This window comes from Bacillus rossius, chromosome 11 (assembly GCF_032445375.1).
Source record: "Bacillus rossius redtenbacheri isolate Brsri chromosome 11, Brsri_v3, whole genome shotgun sequence".
In the NCBI taxonomy this organism is placed as follows: domain Eukaryota; kingdom Metazoa; phylum Arthropoda; class Insecta; order Phasmatodea; family Bacillidae; genus Bacillus; species Bacillus rossius.
In genome coordinates this window covers 50,250,254-50,271,562 of record NC_086338.1, presented here as the reverse complement: position 1 = coordinate 50,271,562, position 21,309 = coordinate 50,250,254, and the positions used below count along the sequence as shown (strand labels likewise).

Below are 21,309 nucleotides of genomic sequence, written 5' to 3'. Positions count from 1 at the left end.
CGCTGCAGTGCGCTGCCGTGACGCCCTGTATCGTCTTAGTTGTTATTTACACGTTAGAGCGCAGCACTGTCGCCCGCTGTCATTCCCCCGCACCCCCCATCCCATCATTCACTGCAACTCAAGGTCGTTCAGCTGGAGGGGGAAGGGGTGTTTGAAGAGTTCGACACTTGTCCGCTAGGGACCACCACAAGTCGATGCCCTAGAGATGGTGGCGATTGCGGCGGTGAATTAACCAACTTCCTCAAAACCGTATTAGAAATTTGAACCTGGGCTGGCGACTTCTATACAGTATATATATTCAAAGGCAGTAGGGACTGGAAAAATTCGTGGTTCCGATGACCTCTAGGATAGACTTCAAGATCCACTCACCATGTACGCGGGAAAAATTACACCTGCTCATTGGCTACTGGCTCGTGACACCATGCTAACTGGGATGCTTTGTGATTCGATACTTTTTACGTTGAGGGTCATTCATTTGGCTCACAGTCCTTCAGGCAAACTGTGTTCCAATCACTGAAGCGGCAATTAAGTTACACGCAGTTGTATTCTAGCCTATCGCGAAATGAACCCGCGAATTTTTCCGGTCTCTAGTCTGCAGTGCAACCGGCTTCAGATACCCAGTACTAGAGACCGGAAAAATTAGCGCTTTCATTCGGCAACAGCCTAGAATTCAAATACATACATACCTTTATAATTATTTTGCTATTGGCTTACTGTTCATCTGGACGAATCTCATCCAGTTATAAACCCTCAACCGAAGAAGGATCGAATCACAGACAAAACAAGTTGAGACGACTTACAAGTCGGCAGCCAATGAACTTGCGTTATTTGCCCGAGTGAACAGGGGAATGTGCAGTCTATCCTGAAGGCCATCGAAACCGCGAATTTTTCCGGCCCCTACCCAGTACCTCCAATGGTTAAATATACTTGCGAAACCGTTACCTGAACATCTTTCCAGTAATAACCGCGCACATTAATAAGCATGATTAAACAAACAAAAAAAAGCCCAATTATTTAATATTGCATCATCCTTCCCATGGTTTAAAAATTATATGCTTAAATGTAACATCAATTAAAATATATAATTATGCGTAGAGACCGGAAAAATTCGCAGATTCATTCGGCAAAAGCCTAGAATTCAAATACATTCACCTTTATAATTATTTTGCTATTGGCTTACTGTTCATCTGGACGAATCTCAACCAGTTATAAACCCTCAACCGAAGAAGGATCGAAATTACAGACAAAACAAGTTGAGACGACTTACAAGTCAGCAGCCAATGAACTTGCGTTATTTGCTCGAGTGAACAGGAGAATGTGCAGTCTATCCTGAAGGCCATCGAAACCGCGAATTTTTCCGGCCCCTACCCAGTACCTCCAAATGGTTAAATATACTTGCGAAACCGTCACCTGAACATCTTTCCAGTAATAACCGCGCACATTAATAAGCACGTTTAAACAAACAAAAATAAAGCCCAATTATTTAATATTGCATCATCCTTCCCATGGTTTAAATATTATATGCTTAAATGTAACATCAATTAAAATATATACCTAATTATGCGCCAATTTTCTTAATAAATACTCAGTGTTACATGTACGCAAAAATAATATATTTTTTGTAACTCTTTTCCAAAGGAATCTTTTTAAATAATTACAGAATTGTATTTCCTCTGATCAAAACATTACTAAAATATTAAATATATGTAATAAAGGCAATTTTAGCTACGGAATGGTTTCTGTCCAAAATTTTTTTCTGCGCCAAGATAACTACTGCAAACAAAGATTGGCTTCTTTTTTTTCAGAAAGCAAACAAGGGAAAATTGCACATCCGCCTTGCTGGTGGTCGCATACCGGAAGAAGGAAGAGTTGAAGTGAAATTTGGAAAGTCTGGTACGAGTCTGGCTGATAGTAATTTATCAGTACACTATACCTAATTTACTCTACCGTCACTACAGTTAATTTACGTCACTGATATGATGAAGTATAAAATACAACTATGAAAACGTATAACATAATGTTCTGCACAAAATGCAGGCTGAGCACAAATGATCAGTACACTTTTAGAAAATCATAAAAAAAAAAACTTTGCAGCGGATTTACTTGAAACACCTTTTTAAGTCAATAGAAACGTTTTAAACGTAATTATAACGTTTTTGTGCAGTATGGATAATGAGAATGTAACGGAATATAAAACTGTAACGTTTTAAAGTTTAAAATCAAATTTACTGGCTTCTATGTGATATGGTTTGATTTCTTTCAGAAAAAAATAATTTAATTTCACCTGGCCTTTTAAATCTATTAGAATTCTAAGGATTTTAAAAGGCTAGATACAATTAATTACATTTTTCTGAAAGAATTCAAATCATACTACGCAGTAGCCACAGCTTACCTTTAAATAAAAAAAAATCAGTTAATTGTTATATTTGGTTCTTCTTATCCATACTGCACAAAATGATTTTTTTTTTAAATTGATATTTATATTTTTCATTTCGATGAAGTACGGCCACTCAAAAAGTCTACAAGATTAACAGTGTTAAACGTAAAAATTAAAATATTCACCTGGAACAGGACATACACCCTTAAGAAATGGTTATGGAGTAAACACTGTTGAAAAATATAATGCATATCGGTTACTATCTCTTCCCTTTGAACGAATGCATCATACGAATGTTTAACCAACAAACTGTATTATGGACACGTGATTTCATGCTGACGAAAAATTTTGTCTTTAAGGTTATGAAAAAAAATTAAATAATGTCTTTTATAGAAGAAAAAAACTTTATAAACATTTAAATATGGTAATATTGTGTAATTCTCTACCTCGGAGGCATAAGACACTATAAACCACAATTTCATGAGAGCATTTTAAAAAATTTTAAAGGAGGATTGGGGGGGGGGGGGGGGGGGGGGGTAGGCGCGAGGCGTGACGTTTAGGCCTAATAAACGAAAAGGTTCTCTGGGCCTCTTCAGTACCTCAAATATTTACTCAATTATTTTCTTCCCAAGATATGTGAATATTTGACATGTCGTAGATTGTATGCCACTGGAAAGAACATCAGGTTTGTGGTAATAGTGTATTTCGCCCAAAAGTGGATAGTACGTAGTGTTTTATGCCTCCGGGGTACATAATTATTTAAAATCGTATGCCAAAACCAGAAATATTAGATGTAAAAAAGGGGGTTGTCTGTAAAGTCAGTTTACGGACGATAATTTTACGTGATAACGTCATAAGAAAACATTGATGAAAAATTGCATACTTTTTAATTTTCAAATATTATTTACAGTTTTTGCAAATTTAATCTAAGTAATTTGTTTAATTATAATCACATACAATTAGTTATGAGCCCGCCTTGACCTGTTTGACATTATAGAAGATTTTCTCGCACGGCGGTTGGCCGGTTCTTGCACGCTCGGCTCAGGCGGAACGTGACGAGTCATGCTTTTACGTGCGTACAGCCGGCGTCCGTCGATTTATAAGACGTTATCACGTCAATAGTGTATGGTGCCGTCGTATCCTCTGGTCGGGAGTCCGAGGCTGAGCCCGGCTCTGGCCCACTTGAGGGTAGTCTGCATGGGTTGGGAATCCAAGTCCACCGAGAGGTAAGTCTTCGCGGGTTGTACCAGGTGCCTGGGGAGTGATCTGCGGCGACGGCTGGAGCCTGCTGGAGGCGATGGTGGTGTGCCACCAGCTGGGGCTGGGCTACGCCAACAGCGCCGCCCAGACCGACTTCTTCGGCGGCAACGTGAGCGACGTGCTGCTGAGCGGCGTGCAGTGCCGCGGCACCGAGACCTCGCTGGACCACTGCCTGCACGACCCGGCCGGCAGGGTCGCCTGCCCCGGCCGCACCGACGACATCGCCGCCGTCGTCTGCGTCAGCCGTGAGCACTCCCCCCTCTCGACGTCACTGTAGTGATTCTGGCAATGGACACTATTTTGGACGTGCCCGGTGACCCACAGGATGGACCCCACAATCCTCTGCATACTTCAGACAAATACCATCTGCTCATTGGCTGCTGGCTTGTGAACTGTCATCACCGGGTAGCCTTTTCGGTTGTGGTTTGTCATCCGTCGTCGTCTGCGTCAGCCGTGAGCACTCCCCCCTCTCGACGTCACTGTAGTGATTCTGGCATTGGACACTATTTTTGGACGTGCCCGGTGACCCACAGGATGGAACCCCACAATCATCTGCACACTTCAGACGAATACCATCTGCTCATTGGCTGCTGACTTGTGAACTGTCATCACCAGGTAGCCTGCTTGGTTGTGGTTTGTCATCCGCCGTCGTCGGCGTCAGCCGTGAGCACTCCCCCTGTCGATGCATTCCTTCTCGGCGTCACTGTCGTCGTCTGGTCTTTCAGTGATTCCGGCAATGGACACTATTTTGGACATGCTCGGTGACCCATAGGATGGACCCCACAATCCTCTGCATACTTTAGACAAGTACCATCTGCTCATTGACCGCTGACTCGTGGACTGTCATCACTGGGTAGTCTGCGATTAGATACTTCTTTGGTTGTGGTTTGTCGTTCGCCCATAGTCGTCCAGATTGAACCAATTGCAGAAGCATCACAAAGGTATATTTATTGGAATTTTAGCATATCTCGAAGTGATTAACGAACACACAGAAAACAAGCCACAATCAGAAAATGTTGAACGTTAAATATATAGCCAGCACAAAGAACAATATCACAGCATAGACGAACACAGTGGGTTGACAACGACGAGACAGTTGCAACAAAAAAGACAGTAAATACAGACACACGACAATCTTGGAAACGCAGTGACAGACAGAGGAGCCCAACGATGATACTTAATAGATGATCCGGATGACATACAGACAACACAGCGTCGCACATGCGAAGCCATCGATGAAATCTGACAACACAGGGACAACAGCACAGATGGTATGATTCCCAAGATGTTTCGGGAATTGAGATCTGTTCCCGTCATCAGGCACAAACAGTCATCTGCACCAACCATGAGCATGGACTCTGGCACTAGCGAGATACTCTCCCTGTCATTACTTTCCCTCTTTAGATTAATTTTGAAGAACATTGCTGCTGTCTACTGCTTGGACCATTAGTAGAGATGGGAAAAATTAATGGATTGATTTCACGACAAACAAAACAGTAAAAACTTACAACTTTGTGTAGGTTCCAGTATTGGCTTACAGACAATCCAGAGGAATCAGATCCATGGAGAAACTCCAAGTAAAAATCACATGCTGTCCAAATGATACATCTAACAAGTCAGTAGCCAATGAGCAGGCGACAGTTGCCCAAACATTTAGATGATTGTGGAGACTATCCTAGATTTAATTGAACCTGAAAATTTTTAAAGTCTCTAACCATTAGCCTGAACTCTAGTTCTAGCAAGATTCTATCCCTAGAGTATGCTCTTATACTGCTTCTTTGTTGAGTTAAAAGAAAAAAAAACGTGAACAATATCAACACTGAGCATGGATAATGACATTAGAAATATTCCTCCCTTACAGTACTTCTGCCTTCTTATCTCTAATTGGTATTAAGAATAATATATTTAGTGTTGTAAACTTCATCTGAGAACTTGATCTCTAGCAAATTCAAGACAATTGCTGCAAAGTCTGAGATCATATCAATATCGCATATGCATTTATGTGTTTGGAGTTGTATGTATTTGGCTGCAGTTTACCTGATGAGATGTGGGGGTGGAAAAACTTTGCAGAAATAAAATAACCACCAGCTGCTCACAAATAAAACAACCTCTCAGGCAACAACTATGGTTTTACCATGAATGTGTTATTGGAGTCTGGCCTACGTATTTTTGACCCAAGACTCATTTAGGTCTTTATAGCAAATTCACGCAGTAGAGCAGCGCGAAAGGAAGTACTCTGCGTTGTTGGATCTCCCTTTGTAAATATGATTTATGAGTTATTCTTCTTTGTGGTGTGATGTAAATCCCTGCCTTAGGTTTTTTTTTTAATTCTGAGCAGCGGAGGAGTGACGCCAGGTGTGGCCATGTGCAGGGATGGCGGACCTGGTGATCGACCACTTGGAGATCGCGCGCACGGCGCACCTGGAGGACAAGCAGCTGTTCTTCCTGCAGTGCGCCATGGAGGAGAACTGCCTCGCATCGGCCGCCTACACGCTCAAGAGCGAGAATGTGGACAACTGGCACCTGGAGACGCGGCGGCTGCTGCGCTTCACTGCGAGGACCCTCAACGCGGGCACCGCCGACTTCCGCCCCATCATCCCCAAGCACCTGTGGGAGTTCCACCAGTGCCACATGTGAGTCGAGGTTGGCTGGCAAGCACCCGCGCGAATGGCTCTGGCCAGAAGTCCTCGAGAAAGTCATCACTTCCTTGAAGTGTAGGGTCACGCCGCGTGGTTGGTTGGCTAGGCAGGGGGTCTGTCGTTCCGTTGATGGAGATTGGTAATGTCTACAGTGGCAGGGTGTTGCGGTCGATGGCCAGTATGATTTTTACATCGAGGAAAGTTGGCCAGGGAGAGGGTAGCTCTTTCGGTTGATGGAGATTGGTAATGTCGATAGTGGTAGTGTGATGAGGACGGTGGTCAATATGATTTTTACGTCGAGGAAAGCTGGAGGACTCTAATGAACGCCTAAGTCACGTGCATGTTTTTATTTTTACATTGGTTGAGTATCGAAAGAAGTAGGGTAGATTATGTGAAGTTTTAAGTTAGTTTTTGACTGTCGTGGTTTTGTTTCTCTCTCTGCCGTGTTTAGTGTTTAATAATGTTTGTAAGATAGTAAGAAGAATTTGAGGTAGTCTGTTATGCTGGAGGTGAAGTTTAGATGTTATAGAGTTTTGGATTAATTTATTGCCCCAATAAATTCGGATAGGTTCTGTTGGCGATGGGATGGGGCAGTTACCCTCCTAGTTGTATTTAATTTTAAATTGTTTGGTGACGAGTCTACCTAAACTGTAATTTACGTGGATACTATATTGTTGAGAGATTATTTTTTGTGGAACAGGTTAAACAAGTACACAGAGGGATGAAAAGTGTTTCTGCTATTGGCTTGACAAGTACTTGAAGGTTTCATTAAACTTCCAAAAAGTTTTTTGTGAGTTAATATTCAAAGCAAGTAAACTCAGTAACTGTAAACATACTAATATATATGGAAATTTACGAAGATCCGCGGAAAATTTGTAACCAGTGTTCTGTGTAAATTTTAGGTGAAAATTTTAACAGTGTATGTGCAGAGAGTTGGTTGTGGTGCTGTTCAGTAACAAATCTATGGGAGGAGTGTTAGGAGCAACAATTCCTTCTATAACCCCATACAACCAGAAAAGTGGAAATCTATCATAAAAAAAAATTCAATAGTTTAGTCAATGACTTTCAAGACGTAATAAATACATAAATACAACCATTAGTAACTATTATTTTTTTCAAAATTAAAAAGTTCCATCAAGCGGGAAGGTATTCCAAAAGTCCTTGGTACTCGACCACATCCATCTTCAAACCCAAAAATAACAGGAATCCGCCATTGGTCTGCATTGCTGCACCTGGCAGTTCTCTCGGTGAGATGTGATAGTTTGCCAACACTATGTCCACAGGCCAGGGGCGCAACAACAGGGGGGGAAGGGTATTTTGCCCCCCCCCCCCTTCTAAAACCTTGAAGTGGGGGCAAACGGGGGCAAAGAAAGTGCTGTGTAATCAATTTTTAGATAGTAAAACTGCTTAAATAGCACCATTTTCCACCTTGAAATACAAATTTTCCCAGGGGGAGGACCCCCGGACCCCCCCGCTTCAATAGGGGGGATCGATGATTCTTTATAAAAAGGTATATTGGCCCCCCTTTGGAAATTTAGTTGTTGCGCCCCTGCCGCAGGCACTACCACAGTATGGAGGTGTTCGCCACCTTCGACGTGTTCGATGGTCGCGGCGTGCGGGTGGCCGAAGGCCACAAGGCGTCCTTCTGCCTCGAGGACAACCAGTGCATGCCCGGCGTGGAGCCGGCGTACGCGTGCGCCAACTTCGGCGACCAGGGCGTGTCCGTCAACTGCTCCGACATCTACAAGTTCAACATCGACTGCCAGTGGGTGGACATTTCGGAGCTCAAACCGGGCGCCTACACATTCAAGGTGAACCATAAAACACTTTATGGAGTCATTAGAAAAAAGTTTATAAGGCTAGTATTATTAAAATTTTGTGTTTTGTATACAGCTAACGTTAATAAAATGGTTTCTGTTCCTGACAGAATTCAGGAAGAGCAGAGCTTTGATGTGTCCCTGGATTTCGCCTAAGAAAGATGTATGCAGGGTCGACAGTAAAATTGACTATAGCTGTAGTGTACATAACTGTCACGGGGAGGGTAGTGGGAGATAGGCACGGTCCTAAGAATTTCTCCCGGAGAGAATGCATGGTCGCAGTCTCTAAGGTCTCTCCCATGAGAGGGTTTGACTGCGGACCGTGAGGTTTTTACCATGAGAGGATGGATATATGTGGGTTCTACAGGAGGGTCGCTTTAAAGGAAAGGATTAAGGTAATAAAATCGAAACACCACTTGTGCAGTCAACGGATTGTTGTGGGTATGATTCTTTGATGGTAGCCAACTCCGCCGACCCATCATATTTTCATCTGTGAATAAATAAATAAATATATCCATATTTTCCCCCTGTAGTGTGTTCCCTTTCAGGTTTCCATGCCAAAAAAATTCATTTAATAAATATGAATACATAGTTAAAATGAAATCATGGGCACTAAGGCTTTATTAGTCACAAATATATACACTTTGGTGCCACTCCTCCAACTGAAATTCATTCTTTAAGCAGGGTAACTTGTTCTTCAGTGTCAGAGTCGAAGGCTTCTGGGAATTGAATGGTGTTGCTGGATGACCATGTGTTGCACAATGGAAGATGATGGTGGTCTTGGTAACGGTGAACAATGAGCAGTGATGTCTTCTAAAGGTGGTGTTTGTCCAAGCTGCTGGTCCCAAGGTCGATTTAGTCGATGCCGATGTCATCTTCTGGGACCACTGGCACCGTCATTGGAATCGTCACTTGCATGTTCGTCTTGCAGGTGGTCGGACGAGAACAGTGGGGCCGGCAAGGGTGGGGAGTTATCGGCGGCGGCTCTGCAAGTTGTCTGATTGAGGGGGTTGTCGCTTCGTCTGCATCGTCGGATGAACTTTTTGGTTATATTGCAGAAAATTTTGATGAGGTGAGAAAGTCCTGTCTTGTTCAGAAGTGTCTGTCGTAATGTCGCTTCTGGAAGTCTGAGGAACAGAGGGATACCGAGGAAGTATGAACGGGTGATATGTCGCAGGTTGTAACAAAATGAATGGACCCAAACTGGGCGTGCATATATGAATGAAGTGTTCCTCAGGAGCTTTTCAGGCACTTGTTTGACAAGTGAAGTTTTGTTTTCGTCATTCACAGCGAAATATGGACTTGCACGATCCAACCATGATTCCGCTCAGCCAGGGCACACCGACCTCAAGTGCATGGTCGCTGACGGGGGACCTTGTCTGTCTGTGCGCGCGCAGGTGTCGGTGAACCCCGAGTTCAAGATCCCGGAGATGAGCTACGAGAACAACGCGGCCACGTGCTCGCTGCTGTACACGGAGACCTTCGTGCACGTGCACAACTGCTCGGTGGGGCGACCCTGAAGGACGCCCGTTTGAGGAGATCGCCCTGGGAGCCGGGGTCCCCACCTCCTCTCTCACTCTCTCACTCTCTCTCTCTCTCTCGCACCCCGCGAACACGACGAGAGAACGACCATGACCCAGTCTCTGGTTCTCCTGCCAGCAGAGACCCGAGACACACCCCAAGTCCAGGCCTGACGGCCGTGGCAGGCCTGGACTTTTCAGGGCCCTGGGCAATTTACTTTTCCAGGGCCCCAACATCACGGAGAAGGCCTTTCTTTACCGGGGGCCCGGAGTTCATTAAATGAAAAGCCCCGGACTTTTTTTAAATTTTAAATAAACTCTCGAAAACAAATGTTTCTAAGCCAGCCTGGAACTTGAAAAATTCGATCATTATTTTTCCAATTTATCTTGAGAAATTCTGATGTTCTATCTAGAAAAATTATACTCGGGTTAGTTTTATTAATGCTAACGATCAGAATTCCCGTGAAATCGCGTCGTTATTTGAGGCATTAATATCTTTGAAGGTTTTTTTTTAATTATATAAATCATGAAAACTCAATTGAAATCGGAAGGTATTAGTCAGCCCTTTGAACTGGATCCCAATAAGTCTAATTTTTTCGTATATCCATTAATTACCTTATTTTCACCAAAAAAAATAGACATACAAGAAACGTAAAAAAAAAATAAAAAAATAAAAAGGAAGCCCTGGAGACGCCCCTGCTTGATGGTATGTATGCGTTTTTCAAGCTTCAGTCATTTGTTCATTTACTGAGTTTAAAAAAGGGGCGTTTCGTCTTGGAATAGCCTGAATGTGATTTGACCATTCTGTTAATTTTTTTCTTAAACAGAGTGAGTTTTATCGGCCGTGGCTCAATTCAGGACATCGTGAAACTTAAAAACAACCAGAGTTTAACTTGTTAAATGTATTATCCGCAAAATTTCTAGTTTATACTCGTGTTTCTGATACTGGTCTTACGATTCACCACTACAACTCTCCAGATCGGCCCAACCAACCAAAGACACGTGGGTTTGTTCACCTTGAGAATAAAAGTTCAATCATAGGAATGAAATCTCGGTACCCGCCAACCATATCCATTGATGGAAAATAATGTTTTGTTGACAAAAATAATTGCATAACTACCTTAGTAGGCATAATATGAAATCGTTAAGACATTAAATGCTTAATTCATTAAGTTAAAAACATTCCAAAATATTTTCGCTGCATGGAATATGAAAAAATTTTAAATGATATTTTTTTTTTCAATATTGGCGAACACATAGATTGTTATGTACACCAAGTTATTTAAATGTTCAAGGAGTTTATAGAAGTTTCCAAGACATTTCCAGAAGAAAAAATAGTTACTTAGAAATCTACCTTCGCCTGTTGGCTGTGCCGAAAGAGATTTTTTTTTAAAATTTTAATTCAGAACCGTAATATACTGGCCTAACAATTTTTATCAGCTTGACGTTGAGTTTAAGTCAAAATGAGAACGACCACGGTTCCTATGGTTAGGAAACATTTGTGGTTATACTGGAGTGTAATGTTAATATCTGGCTGTTTTTTTCTCTAAAGTGTTGTTTTTACAATTGATAGTATAATTAAGATTATTTAAAACGTGTTCCTCGTAAGCTATTAAATAAACTTATCTTCGTTGAAATTGTTGAATGTAAACACATGTATTTGACGCAATACATATTTTTTAAAATGATTTAAACACTTGCTGCAATGAAATTGGAACGTATGAAGTAATGTGAGATATACCTAATCACAACAATGTGTCAAAATCGTTCACCACGGAAAGCGTTTGCGTCAGTTCTTTTGGCAAATGAGCGTCCAGTGCTTGGAGCTGCATAGCCTATTTTTTTCTACTATTCATCTCTTACACGTGAGGGTCTACGTCGTCATCAGTCCAGGGCGTGGGAGGTGAGCTCTAGGAGCGTGTGAACCCGGCTTTCGAGGCCCGTGTTACACGGAAGAACGCCTTTTGCAATAAAAACACGGCCTTGTGAAGCGTGTGTCAAAAATAAGTGTTGCGAACCAGCGTCTGTTTTCGGACCAGGGATGTACAAAGAATAATTTACTTCATCTCATTATTGAGTGATAATCGAGCCTAAATCAACGAGACAAACAATAAAAAAAATTAAAAAAACAAATGAAAACGAGAAAATAATGTCAAACGTAAACTGCCTACAGAAATTTAATTAAAAATTCATTAATCCCTTTTACAGATTTTTTTACATACATTTTTCCCCCTAATAATTAACTTAGAAAAAATCTATACCTGCCAGGATTTATCTTACATAGCTAAAACTAGATTTTTTTTTAATCAGGCAAGAAACCCCCCCAGCGTTTCATTTTTAATATGTGTATATAAAACCTTCTTCCTCTAAAATTCTAGTTGGATGAAACACATTTTTGTCAAACAATGGCATTTCGTTTCATCTAGCAACCGTTTCACCTTTAAAACAATTTTGTGAAACAATAAATTTCTGAATAGGCTATTCTTTAACATTACCAAGACAGATTTTTTTTGCTAGGTTAAAACTGATAAATTAGTTTAGTATCCGTATGTGCTTAGCTCTCTTAAGGTTAATATTACGATAAATAAATAAAAACCTTGAAACAATTTTAGGCAGTGACAACTTTCCCTTCAATTTGAATAAGGTTGAGTAAAACAGAAACAACACATTGTTGACAGCGGCACACTTTTGCACACAAAAAATAACTGAGTTAATTGCACGGTATATTCTTCCATGTAACACGGTCCAACGGAAAATTATTTTTTTTTTTTTCGCTCCGAAATTGGCGTGTACTCAAAGTATCATGCGCGACTGATGAAACATATCTTAACCAAATGAGTGCCTTTCATGTGTGCCTCTATGTTTGTGTGCCTTTGTGCTTGCAAGCACGTGTGCTTAGTGCTTATAAATGTAATTTATAAATATAGGATGTACACAGATAATTTTATAACTATTTGTTTAGATCCAACCAGAAACCGGATGTGTTGGAACATGAAAAAAAAATGTTTAGCATGTCTAAAAGTGTCAAGTACAACGAAGTTATGTGAAATTAATAGGAAGATAGGCAAGGGGAGTGAGATTATATTACAGAAATACCGTACTTACTTAGGGTATTTTTATATTTTAGAATAACGTTTAGCTATTATTTTTTGTCTGTAATACTGCTGGAAGCTGGAATACTTATTTATTGAAATATTAAAAAGCTAAAATTTATATATATATATATATATATATATTTATTTATTTATTTATTTATTTTGCAGCAATTATGTTTTTATTTTGAAGAAATTAAAAAAAATATTTGTTTTTGACTTTTTGAATCAATTTAACAGTTGATTCAGGCTTCAATAAAAACAAATTGTTAATTTGGTTGCGTATAACTCGTGCAAAACGCAGTTTCTGTAGTACTGAATGATAGCGAACATAAAAGAAAAGAAAAAAAGTGAATGACAAAAATATACTTTGCCCTTTCCCCTTCGGGCAAATATTTTGAAAACGAAATGTTGGAACGTACCTAAGAACAAGAAGTTGATGCGTGGCGCTGTACTTCATATATTCATCTCTGGCACCTTTATAATTTCAGTAAATTTGTGAATTTTCCAACGAATAATTCACATATTTCTGTGTTTTGTGGACGGAATAAGTGTACTTTGGCAGAAGATTTAATAAAAAAAATTTTATTGTCTGTAATATCTTTCTTCAAGGGCGAATCTCTTATAAATTAACAAAAATCCCTAGATAATTTGTCTTCATGAATTTATGGTAAAAAATTTAACAGTGAGCCAATATTTTTAGCGTATTTTACAACTTTTGTGGTTCAAACAAAAAATATGAGTTTTTTTTTCCATTTATTTATACTAGTTTCTAATTTGAAACTGTGTAGTTGCCAACAATTTTCACTTCATTAGGCCTCGCCATCTTGGATTTTCCTATTTTTTTTGCAGTGTTTTTAATTTTGAACTATTTATCCCAACTTTTGGCATGTCAAGGCATAAATCATATCCCCCGGACCTTCTATTTCTTGTTTCAAACACATATATACTGACAGGCTCTAGTCTGTAAGAACGCGAGGAAATAACTTATTATTTCACCCGGGCGACTACAAATATCATGATAACTCCTCCAGTTCACAAGTATCGATTTCATCAAGTAGCCAAAGCTAACTCCTATGCCATGTCAAACAAAAAAACAAAAAATTAGCACGGAAGCTTTATTGCAAGCAATATAAAAATATTAAGAATTGCAAGATGGCGAGGCATAATCCCACCTTAAAAAAAAAACATTTAGTCAACTGTTCTGTTTTGTATAGCTCAGAGGGATATGTTGTTAATTTGCAGGAATTTTCCTTGTAAAGTTACTAAGTTATATTTTACAAATATTTTTTTAATGTAATTTTTTTTACAAAACGAAAAAAAAAAATTATTTTGAAAATTTCAAAAAATTAATAAATGTTTGTGTTTGATCTTGATGCAATGTTTACTTAAGCCTGTGTCTGCCTCGTGCTTTACTGCGTGTGGTTCATTTCTTTGTGCTTACAAACTGATCAGTCTGAACGTGAACGTTCAGGAAATTCAAGTGTTCTTGTTTCATATCAAAACGACTGCAATTATCGCTCCGACACTTAACACCGTGCTTAATAAACACACGCACGTGCATCGAACGAAAGCAACTGTGAATGATGAATTTTTGAAATGTTGAAATGAATGTAAATTAATAATTTATTGTGTACTAAACAAGAATTTATGTGCTTGTAAGCTCAGTGTTTTTGAATTATTATTTTATCCTTCTTTTCCTTCATTTCCTTGGGTAAAAAAAAAGTTCCCTGACATTGAGAAAAAATAGAACCTATGTGTACTATTTCTTATGTTGTCTTTCGAGATCAATTTCATTGAAGTTGATAAATCACCAGGAATGTACGTTTATTCTTTTTTCCTTGTGGATAAATGTAGGGTTCCCAGGTGAGTGGAACACAACAAAGAAGACATTTATAAGAAACTTGCAAAAAAAAAATGAGAATAAAAATGTGTTTGATAGTGTATGTTTGGTTAAGTATTTTATGCTGTGAATTTTTTTGCATGTTAAAAAAAATATTAACAGTCATAGCTTATTATTTACTCAGCGTGCACAATGCAGGATATTGCGTTAAATAAATATATAGGTATTGAATATTAATGAAGAAAGAACTGTAAGTTAATACAGTCCAAAATTCATGCACAAAATTCTAGCCATTTTCTTTATAGCAAACAAAAATTTAGATTACGTCTGTTACAGAAAACCGCTCTAACAAAATCTGTTTATAACGCGTTTCACAAAAGTATTTTTTTAAATTACTTTTTGGTGTGTAAATATCTTAGATCTCGGTGTACTGCATTGGGTAGGAGTTTTTTTTTTTTTTTTACTCGTGAAAATGGAACGGAAGTCGACGGAAATGTGACACAAAAATGGTGGCGGAATCACGTGTAGCAACATAAACTCGTATAAGTAACTTTCGTAAACATTAGGGTATACACCGACAGATTGGTGTGCCAAATGAAACTCTATGATAGTGAAATTACCCCGTAATATATTTGGTAAAATAAAATAGTCATGGTAAAAAGTAATCTTAAGTTTTAAAATACCTAAGAAAACTAGCATTACCATTATTACAATACATATTCAATTTCTAAAATCCTAATTGTCTTAATATATTAACGATATAGCGCGTACTCAACCTCAAGGGTCGTTGTTCTAATTTCGCCACTGAGTATTTTATCTATAGGAACTATTTACAGAGTGATTTCAGTCATTTAAGCAAAAACAAATAGGATACAAACGTATACTTAGTGTTGTAATATGTGTTCTTAAATGTTTCAGGTTAATATTTTAGTAATTCTATAGAAGTATAACTTCTATCGTGTGCGGAAACTTTAAATTATTAACGGTTTCACGAATTTTTACAATATAAGCAATATTTTAATCATTTTCCTTGTCGAAAATCAAGCCTAAAGCTGTGATCTATTGGAGTGGAATCTTCAGTTTGAAAAATACCTAAAAGATTGCGCCACGTCGTAATGCTTTACGAGAACCAAAGAAATATTAAATCACTTTGACTATATGTACATTCAAACATAATTTTCCTTGTTAATTACGTATATGTATTTATAAGTTGCTATTATATTTTATTATGACTATTCAAGTTTGCAAGATTTATTCCAGGATAGTTTCACTACCGTAAATTTTACTTTGGCACACCGATACGCTCAGAAAATTCTCCGAATTTCGCGAAACATGCAGGGTGCACGTTGCCACGAGTTGGTCCGCCATCTTGATGACTTCGCCTTGTGGCTAAACCAGTTTCTTCATGCATGCGCACTGGACTTTCAACCTGTTAAATTTCCGTTGTGTAAAGCGCAGCTATTTCATTGCATTGTCGTGTTTTTGTCTCGTTTCAACTGTTGTGCTGAATTTTTTTGGGTTCAATATTTTTGTGCTGTCATCATTTGTGGTTTTTTTTTTTGTTCTTTTCTGTTTTTTGGAAAAATATTATGTTTGTTCCGTCTTTTCGTTTTGCTGTGTTTTTGTCTCGTTTCAACTGTTGTGCTGAATTTTTTTGGGTTCAATATTTTTGTGATGTCATCATTTGAGTTTTTTTTTTCGTTCTGTTAGTCCATTTTATTTGTTTTTCTTTGTTTGTGACCATATTCCTGTTATGGAATATTATGTGGTGTTTATATCCTGTTGACAACAGCAATTTTTTGCTTAATTTGTGTTTTTGTCTCTTGTGTTTTTTTGTAGTTTTCTTCTACAGACATACGTGTACTTTAGCAATGGCGTATGTGCAAAAGCTTACATCAAGTCATGCACTCCCATTGCACAAATCTTTGAAAGATAATATTTCATTGCATTGCAATTTCGCCCTCAACGTTCATAAAGAAGTATAACCTCAAAAAGGATAGCCCCCCATCTTCTTAAACATAATCATAGTTAGGTTTTTAAAAAAGATTAAAAATATTTAGTCCCCCCCCCCCCCCCCCTAAAACGAATGCTTTTCGTATATTCATCATAACGCTCGGCATTATTTTAAAAGAACTCTACATTAAATTTCGTGTCCGATTTTCGTATTAGCTATAAGTTTATGTGCAACTTTGAGAATACACGAATTTGCTCGTTATCGTGGTTCAGATGTTTATTTACACAACACAATGGCGAGCACTGAAAGACTCGTTCACTTTTTTTTTTTTTCCTTCTTCCCCCCCCCCCCCCCCCGGTCCTTCTTCTACCACTACCCCTCCCTCCACCGTCAACATGTTTTACTGTACTGCGACGCCCGATTCCTCGGGGTTGGAAGCAGCACTGAAGCCTTACGACGTCGAAACCCTGTAAGCTGCAAGGGACGAGGCGCAGGTCACAGTGGTCTTCTGCCCCGCGCACACAGAGCTTTGCAGCTTGTTCTGGACGTCAGGCACCAACTTCCGCAAAAAAAAAAAAAAAAACGAAATAACGGTATAAAGTTTCTGTAAATAGAAAAAAAAATGGGTGCGTGTACTTAGGTACGCGCGCGAGAAATTATAATTCTTTGGCATCATTAAAAAAATAGTTTTTAATTGCATGCAAATAATTCTCCATGGTAGCGTTATTCTCCATGGTAGCGTTAAACGCTTGACGCAACCTTGTTGGAAGTCGGATTAGAAGTATAACTTCAATTACAAGATGGCAATAAAGCCAGGTTCACGACCACGCATGAAACGCAAGAAGCAAAAAAAAAAAGTTCTAAAACGATGTTTTCAAATACACTTCATAAACTACGCAAGATGACAGAAAAAAAAATTAAACTTTCAACGACTTGCGCGTTTCGGCTTGCGTTTTCGCCATCCGTATTTAAAGTGTAACGAAAATTTGAAAAAAAAGAAAAAAAATCAGACGTAATGTGTATAAAAAGCCACGACGTTGTTTTGATTATATACATTGTATTTCGCTTATTGCACTTTGGTGCTGTGAACGAAAATAACACTCTTAAATCAACTTACTGACAATTTCGCATGTTTCCATGATAAACATTAACTATCAAAAGAAACCCGGGGAAGGAATTTATTTTTGCTTTTTTTTGCGTTTTCTAGCTGTAGGGTTGGTGACGTCTTACAACTTCGTTGAATGACAAATAAAAAAATCATAGCTCCCTTAGGAGGCACACTATCAAATCCGTTCAAATTGTTTGTAAACCTTAGAAATATTATCAAAACTTTTGTCTGAAATAATTTCTGATATAACCAACCATTGCTGCAAGGGGTGGATAAGAGAGGTTAAAATACAAAAAAAAAAAAAATATTAATTCCCTTAGTAGGCATACAATTAAATACGTTCAAATTGTTTGTAAATCTTATAATTTGTATCTAAAAAAAATTTCTGAAACCATTTTTGATAATACAAACCATTACTGCAAGGGGTAAAAAAAAAGCTCAATACTTTTTTAATAGATATACTATAAAATCCATTATAATTTATTGTAAAACTCCTAAACTTTACCTAAAACCTTTTGCTGAAACAAATTTTGATGAAAAGAACTTTTACCGTAAAAACTGGGGTTGAAGTTAAAAAAAAATAAAAACTTACTTATAACATTTTTTGGAATTATTCTTTAACCATCTTAATATTACCTTAAACATTTGTCCAAAAAAATTATTCGATAACGTATTAGTGCAAGGGATGAAAAATAGTGCTTGGTTCACAAAAATTATCGCATAACTACCTTAGTAGGCATATAAAATTCGTTAAGACATTAAATGCTGGTTGCATTGAATTAAAAACATCCAAAATATTATCGGTGCATGGAACATGAGAAAATGTCGAATCGATATATATATATATATATATATATATATATATATATATATATATATATATATATATATATATATAAAAAAAATTGGCGAACATAAAGGATGTTATTTACATTAAGTTCTTAAAATGTTCCAGCAGTTTATAGAATTTCCAAAACACTTCCAGAAGAAATAGATATTTCGAATTCTATCTACGCATTTAGGCTGTGCCGAAAGGAATTTTTTTTTTTCTGTTCGTTTGTGCAACATCTTTCTTTGTCCGTTATTCAGGTTTTCTATATGACAGAGTGTAAAACTTCAAATGGATTATGTACAAAATAATGTCTGAAATCAATCTTGTCCACTACAAGAATCATTCAAAGAACCTAATCCTCACAAACTATTGTTTCCTTTCATTATTGTATGAGACAATTGATTCTCCTCCCTCATGAAAGAGGTCGAACTCCCTAAAATACAGCCCCCCCCCTTCTCCTTTTCGTTTAGATTTAGTTACGCCCATGGTCCTGGCAGACCATGCATATGCGTCAGTGTGAAAGTGGCAAGGCCCATTGCCTGGAATTACAACAGTCCATCCAAGCGTGGCTCCAGAAGTGGGGCGGTGTGGGACGATAGCCCCTCCCGAGACCAATTTTATTGATTAGTGTATATTTATGTTTACTTAAATATTTTATTTCATATGCTAAACTTTTATCTCATCAAAAGTTGCATGGCAGCTACTAAGGTTCTGTATTTGAAACCTGTTATTTGTAAATAATATTCCGAGGCCAATATCTGACCACTTTCATTTTTTTGCAACTACGACCTTTCTTTGTGCGATAGCCCCTCCCGAAAAGTCATCCTGAAGCCGCCATTGAGTCCATCGCGTCCGTCCGTTATCCGTTTGTCCGTCAGTCGCTGAGCGATTCGGAACACTCCGTCCATCCACATATTGTTTCCATCCAAACGCGACCAACTGTTGAGAATACTTATACTTTGGAAAAATTGTATCTTGTGTAATTATATTAGTTGGACAATTATATAAGCATTACACCTATAACTCAAGAAATTCAGTTGTTTTTTTCTTTTTTCACTCTGGTATTTATTTATAAACATTTTCCGAGCGAACACGCGCAATTAATTACACTTCTGTGACTCGGATGATTTTTGTTTCAAAAAACATTTCATATGTGGTCGAATATAAGTTAAAAATAATTATGTAAGCAGCTTAAAAATTAAAAAAAATTCTATTATGATAAAATTTTGACACGCAAAACCCTTGCAGTTATTTGGAGGTTATAAACTGATCCGCCCGTCCGTCAAAAGTACGAAGTAAAACAGGCGTGGAATTTTTTGGGCCACCTGATTGGCGGCAGGCCACGTGATTGGCGGAGGGGAGGAGGGTAACAGGGGTGCCCATCCCTCTCTAAATTATGATGGCGCATTCACCCTCCTAAACCAACATATCTCTCCCCCTCAAAAAAAAAAAAAAAAAAAAAAAAAAGGACTTCGAATCTGATAGCTAGAGACCGGAAAAATTCGCGGATTCCTTTCGAGACAGGCTGGAATCCAAACTCGTTTAGCTTAATGCTGCGTCAGTGATTGGACCGCAATTTACCTGAAGGACTCTGAGCCAATGGCAAACACTCAACAAAAGAAGTATCGAATCATAAGAATCGCAGTGAACAGGTGTCCCGAGTCGGTAGCCAATGACCAGGTGATAGTTGCCCGAGTACATAGAGAATCGTGGAGTCTATCCTAGTGGTCATTGAAACCGCGAATTTTTCCGGTCCCTACTGATAGCGTTCAACCAGGTAGTCCGGAGCTGCTTACTCAGAAAAGAAATTTTGGAAACTAGTTCATAAATCGTGTTTAAATGCAAATATAACTCTAAAAATATTTAGCGAATATTGCACTTTAGAAGAAATTTAATGTTAAACTGATAAAATGTGTTGAAGTGTGTGTTTTTTTTTATTTTTCCCCCTAAGTATTTGGAATTTCCCATAATTTTTTTCCCTTGATGGCGCAACTCAAGCCGAAACATCCCCCTCATGTGGACTGCCCTGGAGGCGACGGACTGTAGTTAGTTCCGAGCTTTGCTCGTACCAGCGTCTAAGCGTGCACGAGTGTACACACAGCGAGCTTACGAGCGGAACCAGCTTTCTCCCCACTACCCCCCGCACCACACGGATAGATCGATGTGCTAGCGTGTGACTGGCGCTCGCGTGATTCACGACGAGGGGAGTGAAGGTTTTTTGTACCGGGAGGGGGGAGGGGCATTAGTATTGCAAGGGGTGGAAACACAACCCTCCCCCTCCCCGGTTGTACTCTTGCAACCACCCCTCTTGACAGTCGCGTGGCTAGAGCGGTCGGCGTCGCAACCGCCAAAGGCACCAGGTGAGCGTACCATAGCAACTTTTTTTTTTTTTAATATTTCCTTCTCGTCTTTGGTAGAGAAGGCAAGAGGGTGGTCCTTCATTCTTCATTCGCCGGCCGTTTTGATTGCCGACCAGTCGTGCTGACGTAACTTGAGTAACAAAATCTTAAGTAAAAAAAAAAACGAAGTAGAAAATTACCGCCATATAGCCTGGGGTTAATTGTGTTGGTGAGGCGGAACGATTAATGAGACGCTCGCTGGTGCTTCTAGTGCCCACGTCTCAATTTATATAGCTCTCTCTCTCTCTCTCTCTCTCTCTCTCTCTCTCTCTCTCTCTCTAGAGATTAATAGCAAAAGAAAATAAGTAATTACTTTTTCGCATCATTTCCCGAGATAACTGTTTCATGCTCTCTCTCTCTCTTTGGCATCCAAGTGCCTAACCCCTGCATGGTGGACTCTTTTCTACCCCTATCCTTAAACCTGACCCTTCCTACAAAATACACCTAGTTTTAGTTATGTTTTGGAGG

General features: G+C 38.9%; 1 protein-coding gene across 1 annotated transcript in view; it reads left to right on the top strand.

The window, feature by feature from the left end:
- The window catches only part of LOC134536466 (lysyl oxidase homolog 3), a 46,849-nt gene extending 32,122 nt beyond the window's left edge, over positions 1-14,727 (top strand). The window contains exons 6-10 of the mRNA XM_063376184.1: positions 1,806-1,893; positions 3,628-3,882; positions 6,009-6,270; positions 7,835-8,087; positions 9,491-14,727. Of these exons, the coding sequence (XP_063232254.1) occupies positions 1,806-1,893; positions 3,628-3,882; positions 6,009-6,270; positions 7,835-8,087; positions 9,491-9,613 (981 nt within the window). The 3' untranslated portion in view covers positions 9,614-14,727. The remainder of the gene's footprint in view (positions 1-1,805; positions 1,894-3,627; positions 3,883-6,008; positions 6,271-7,834; positions 8,088-9,490) is intronic.
- Positions 14,728-21,309: the final 6,582 nt, after the last annotated feature.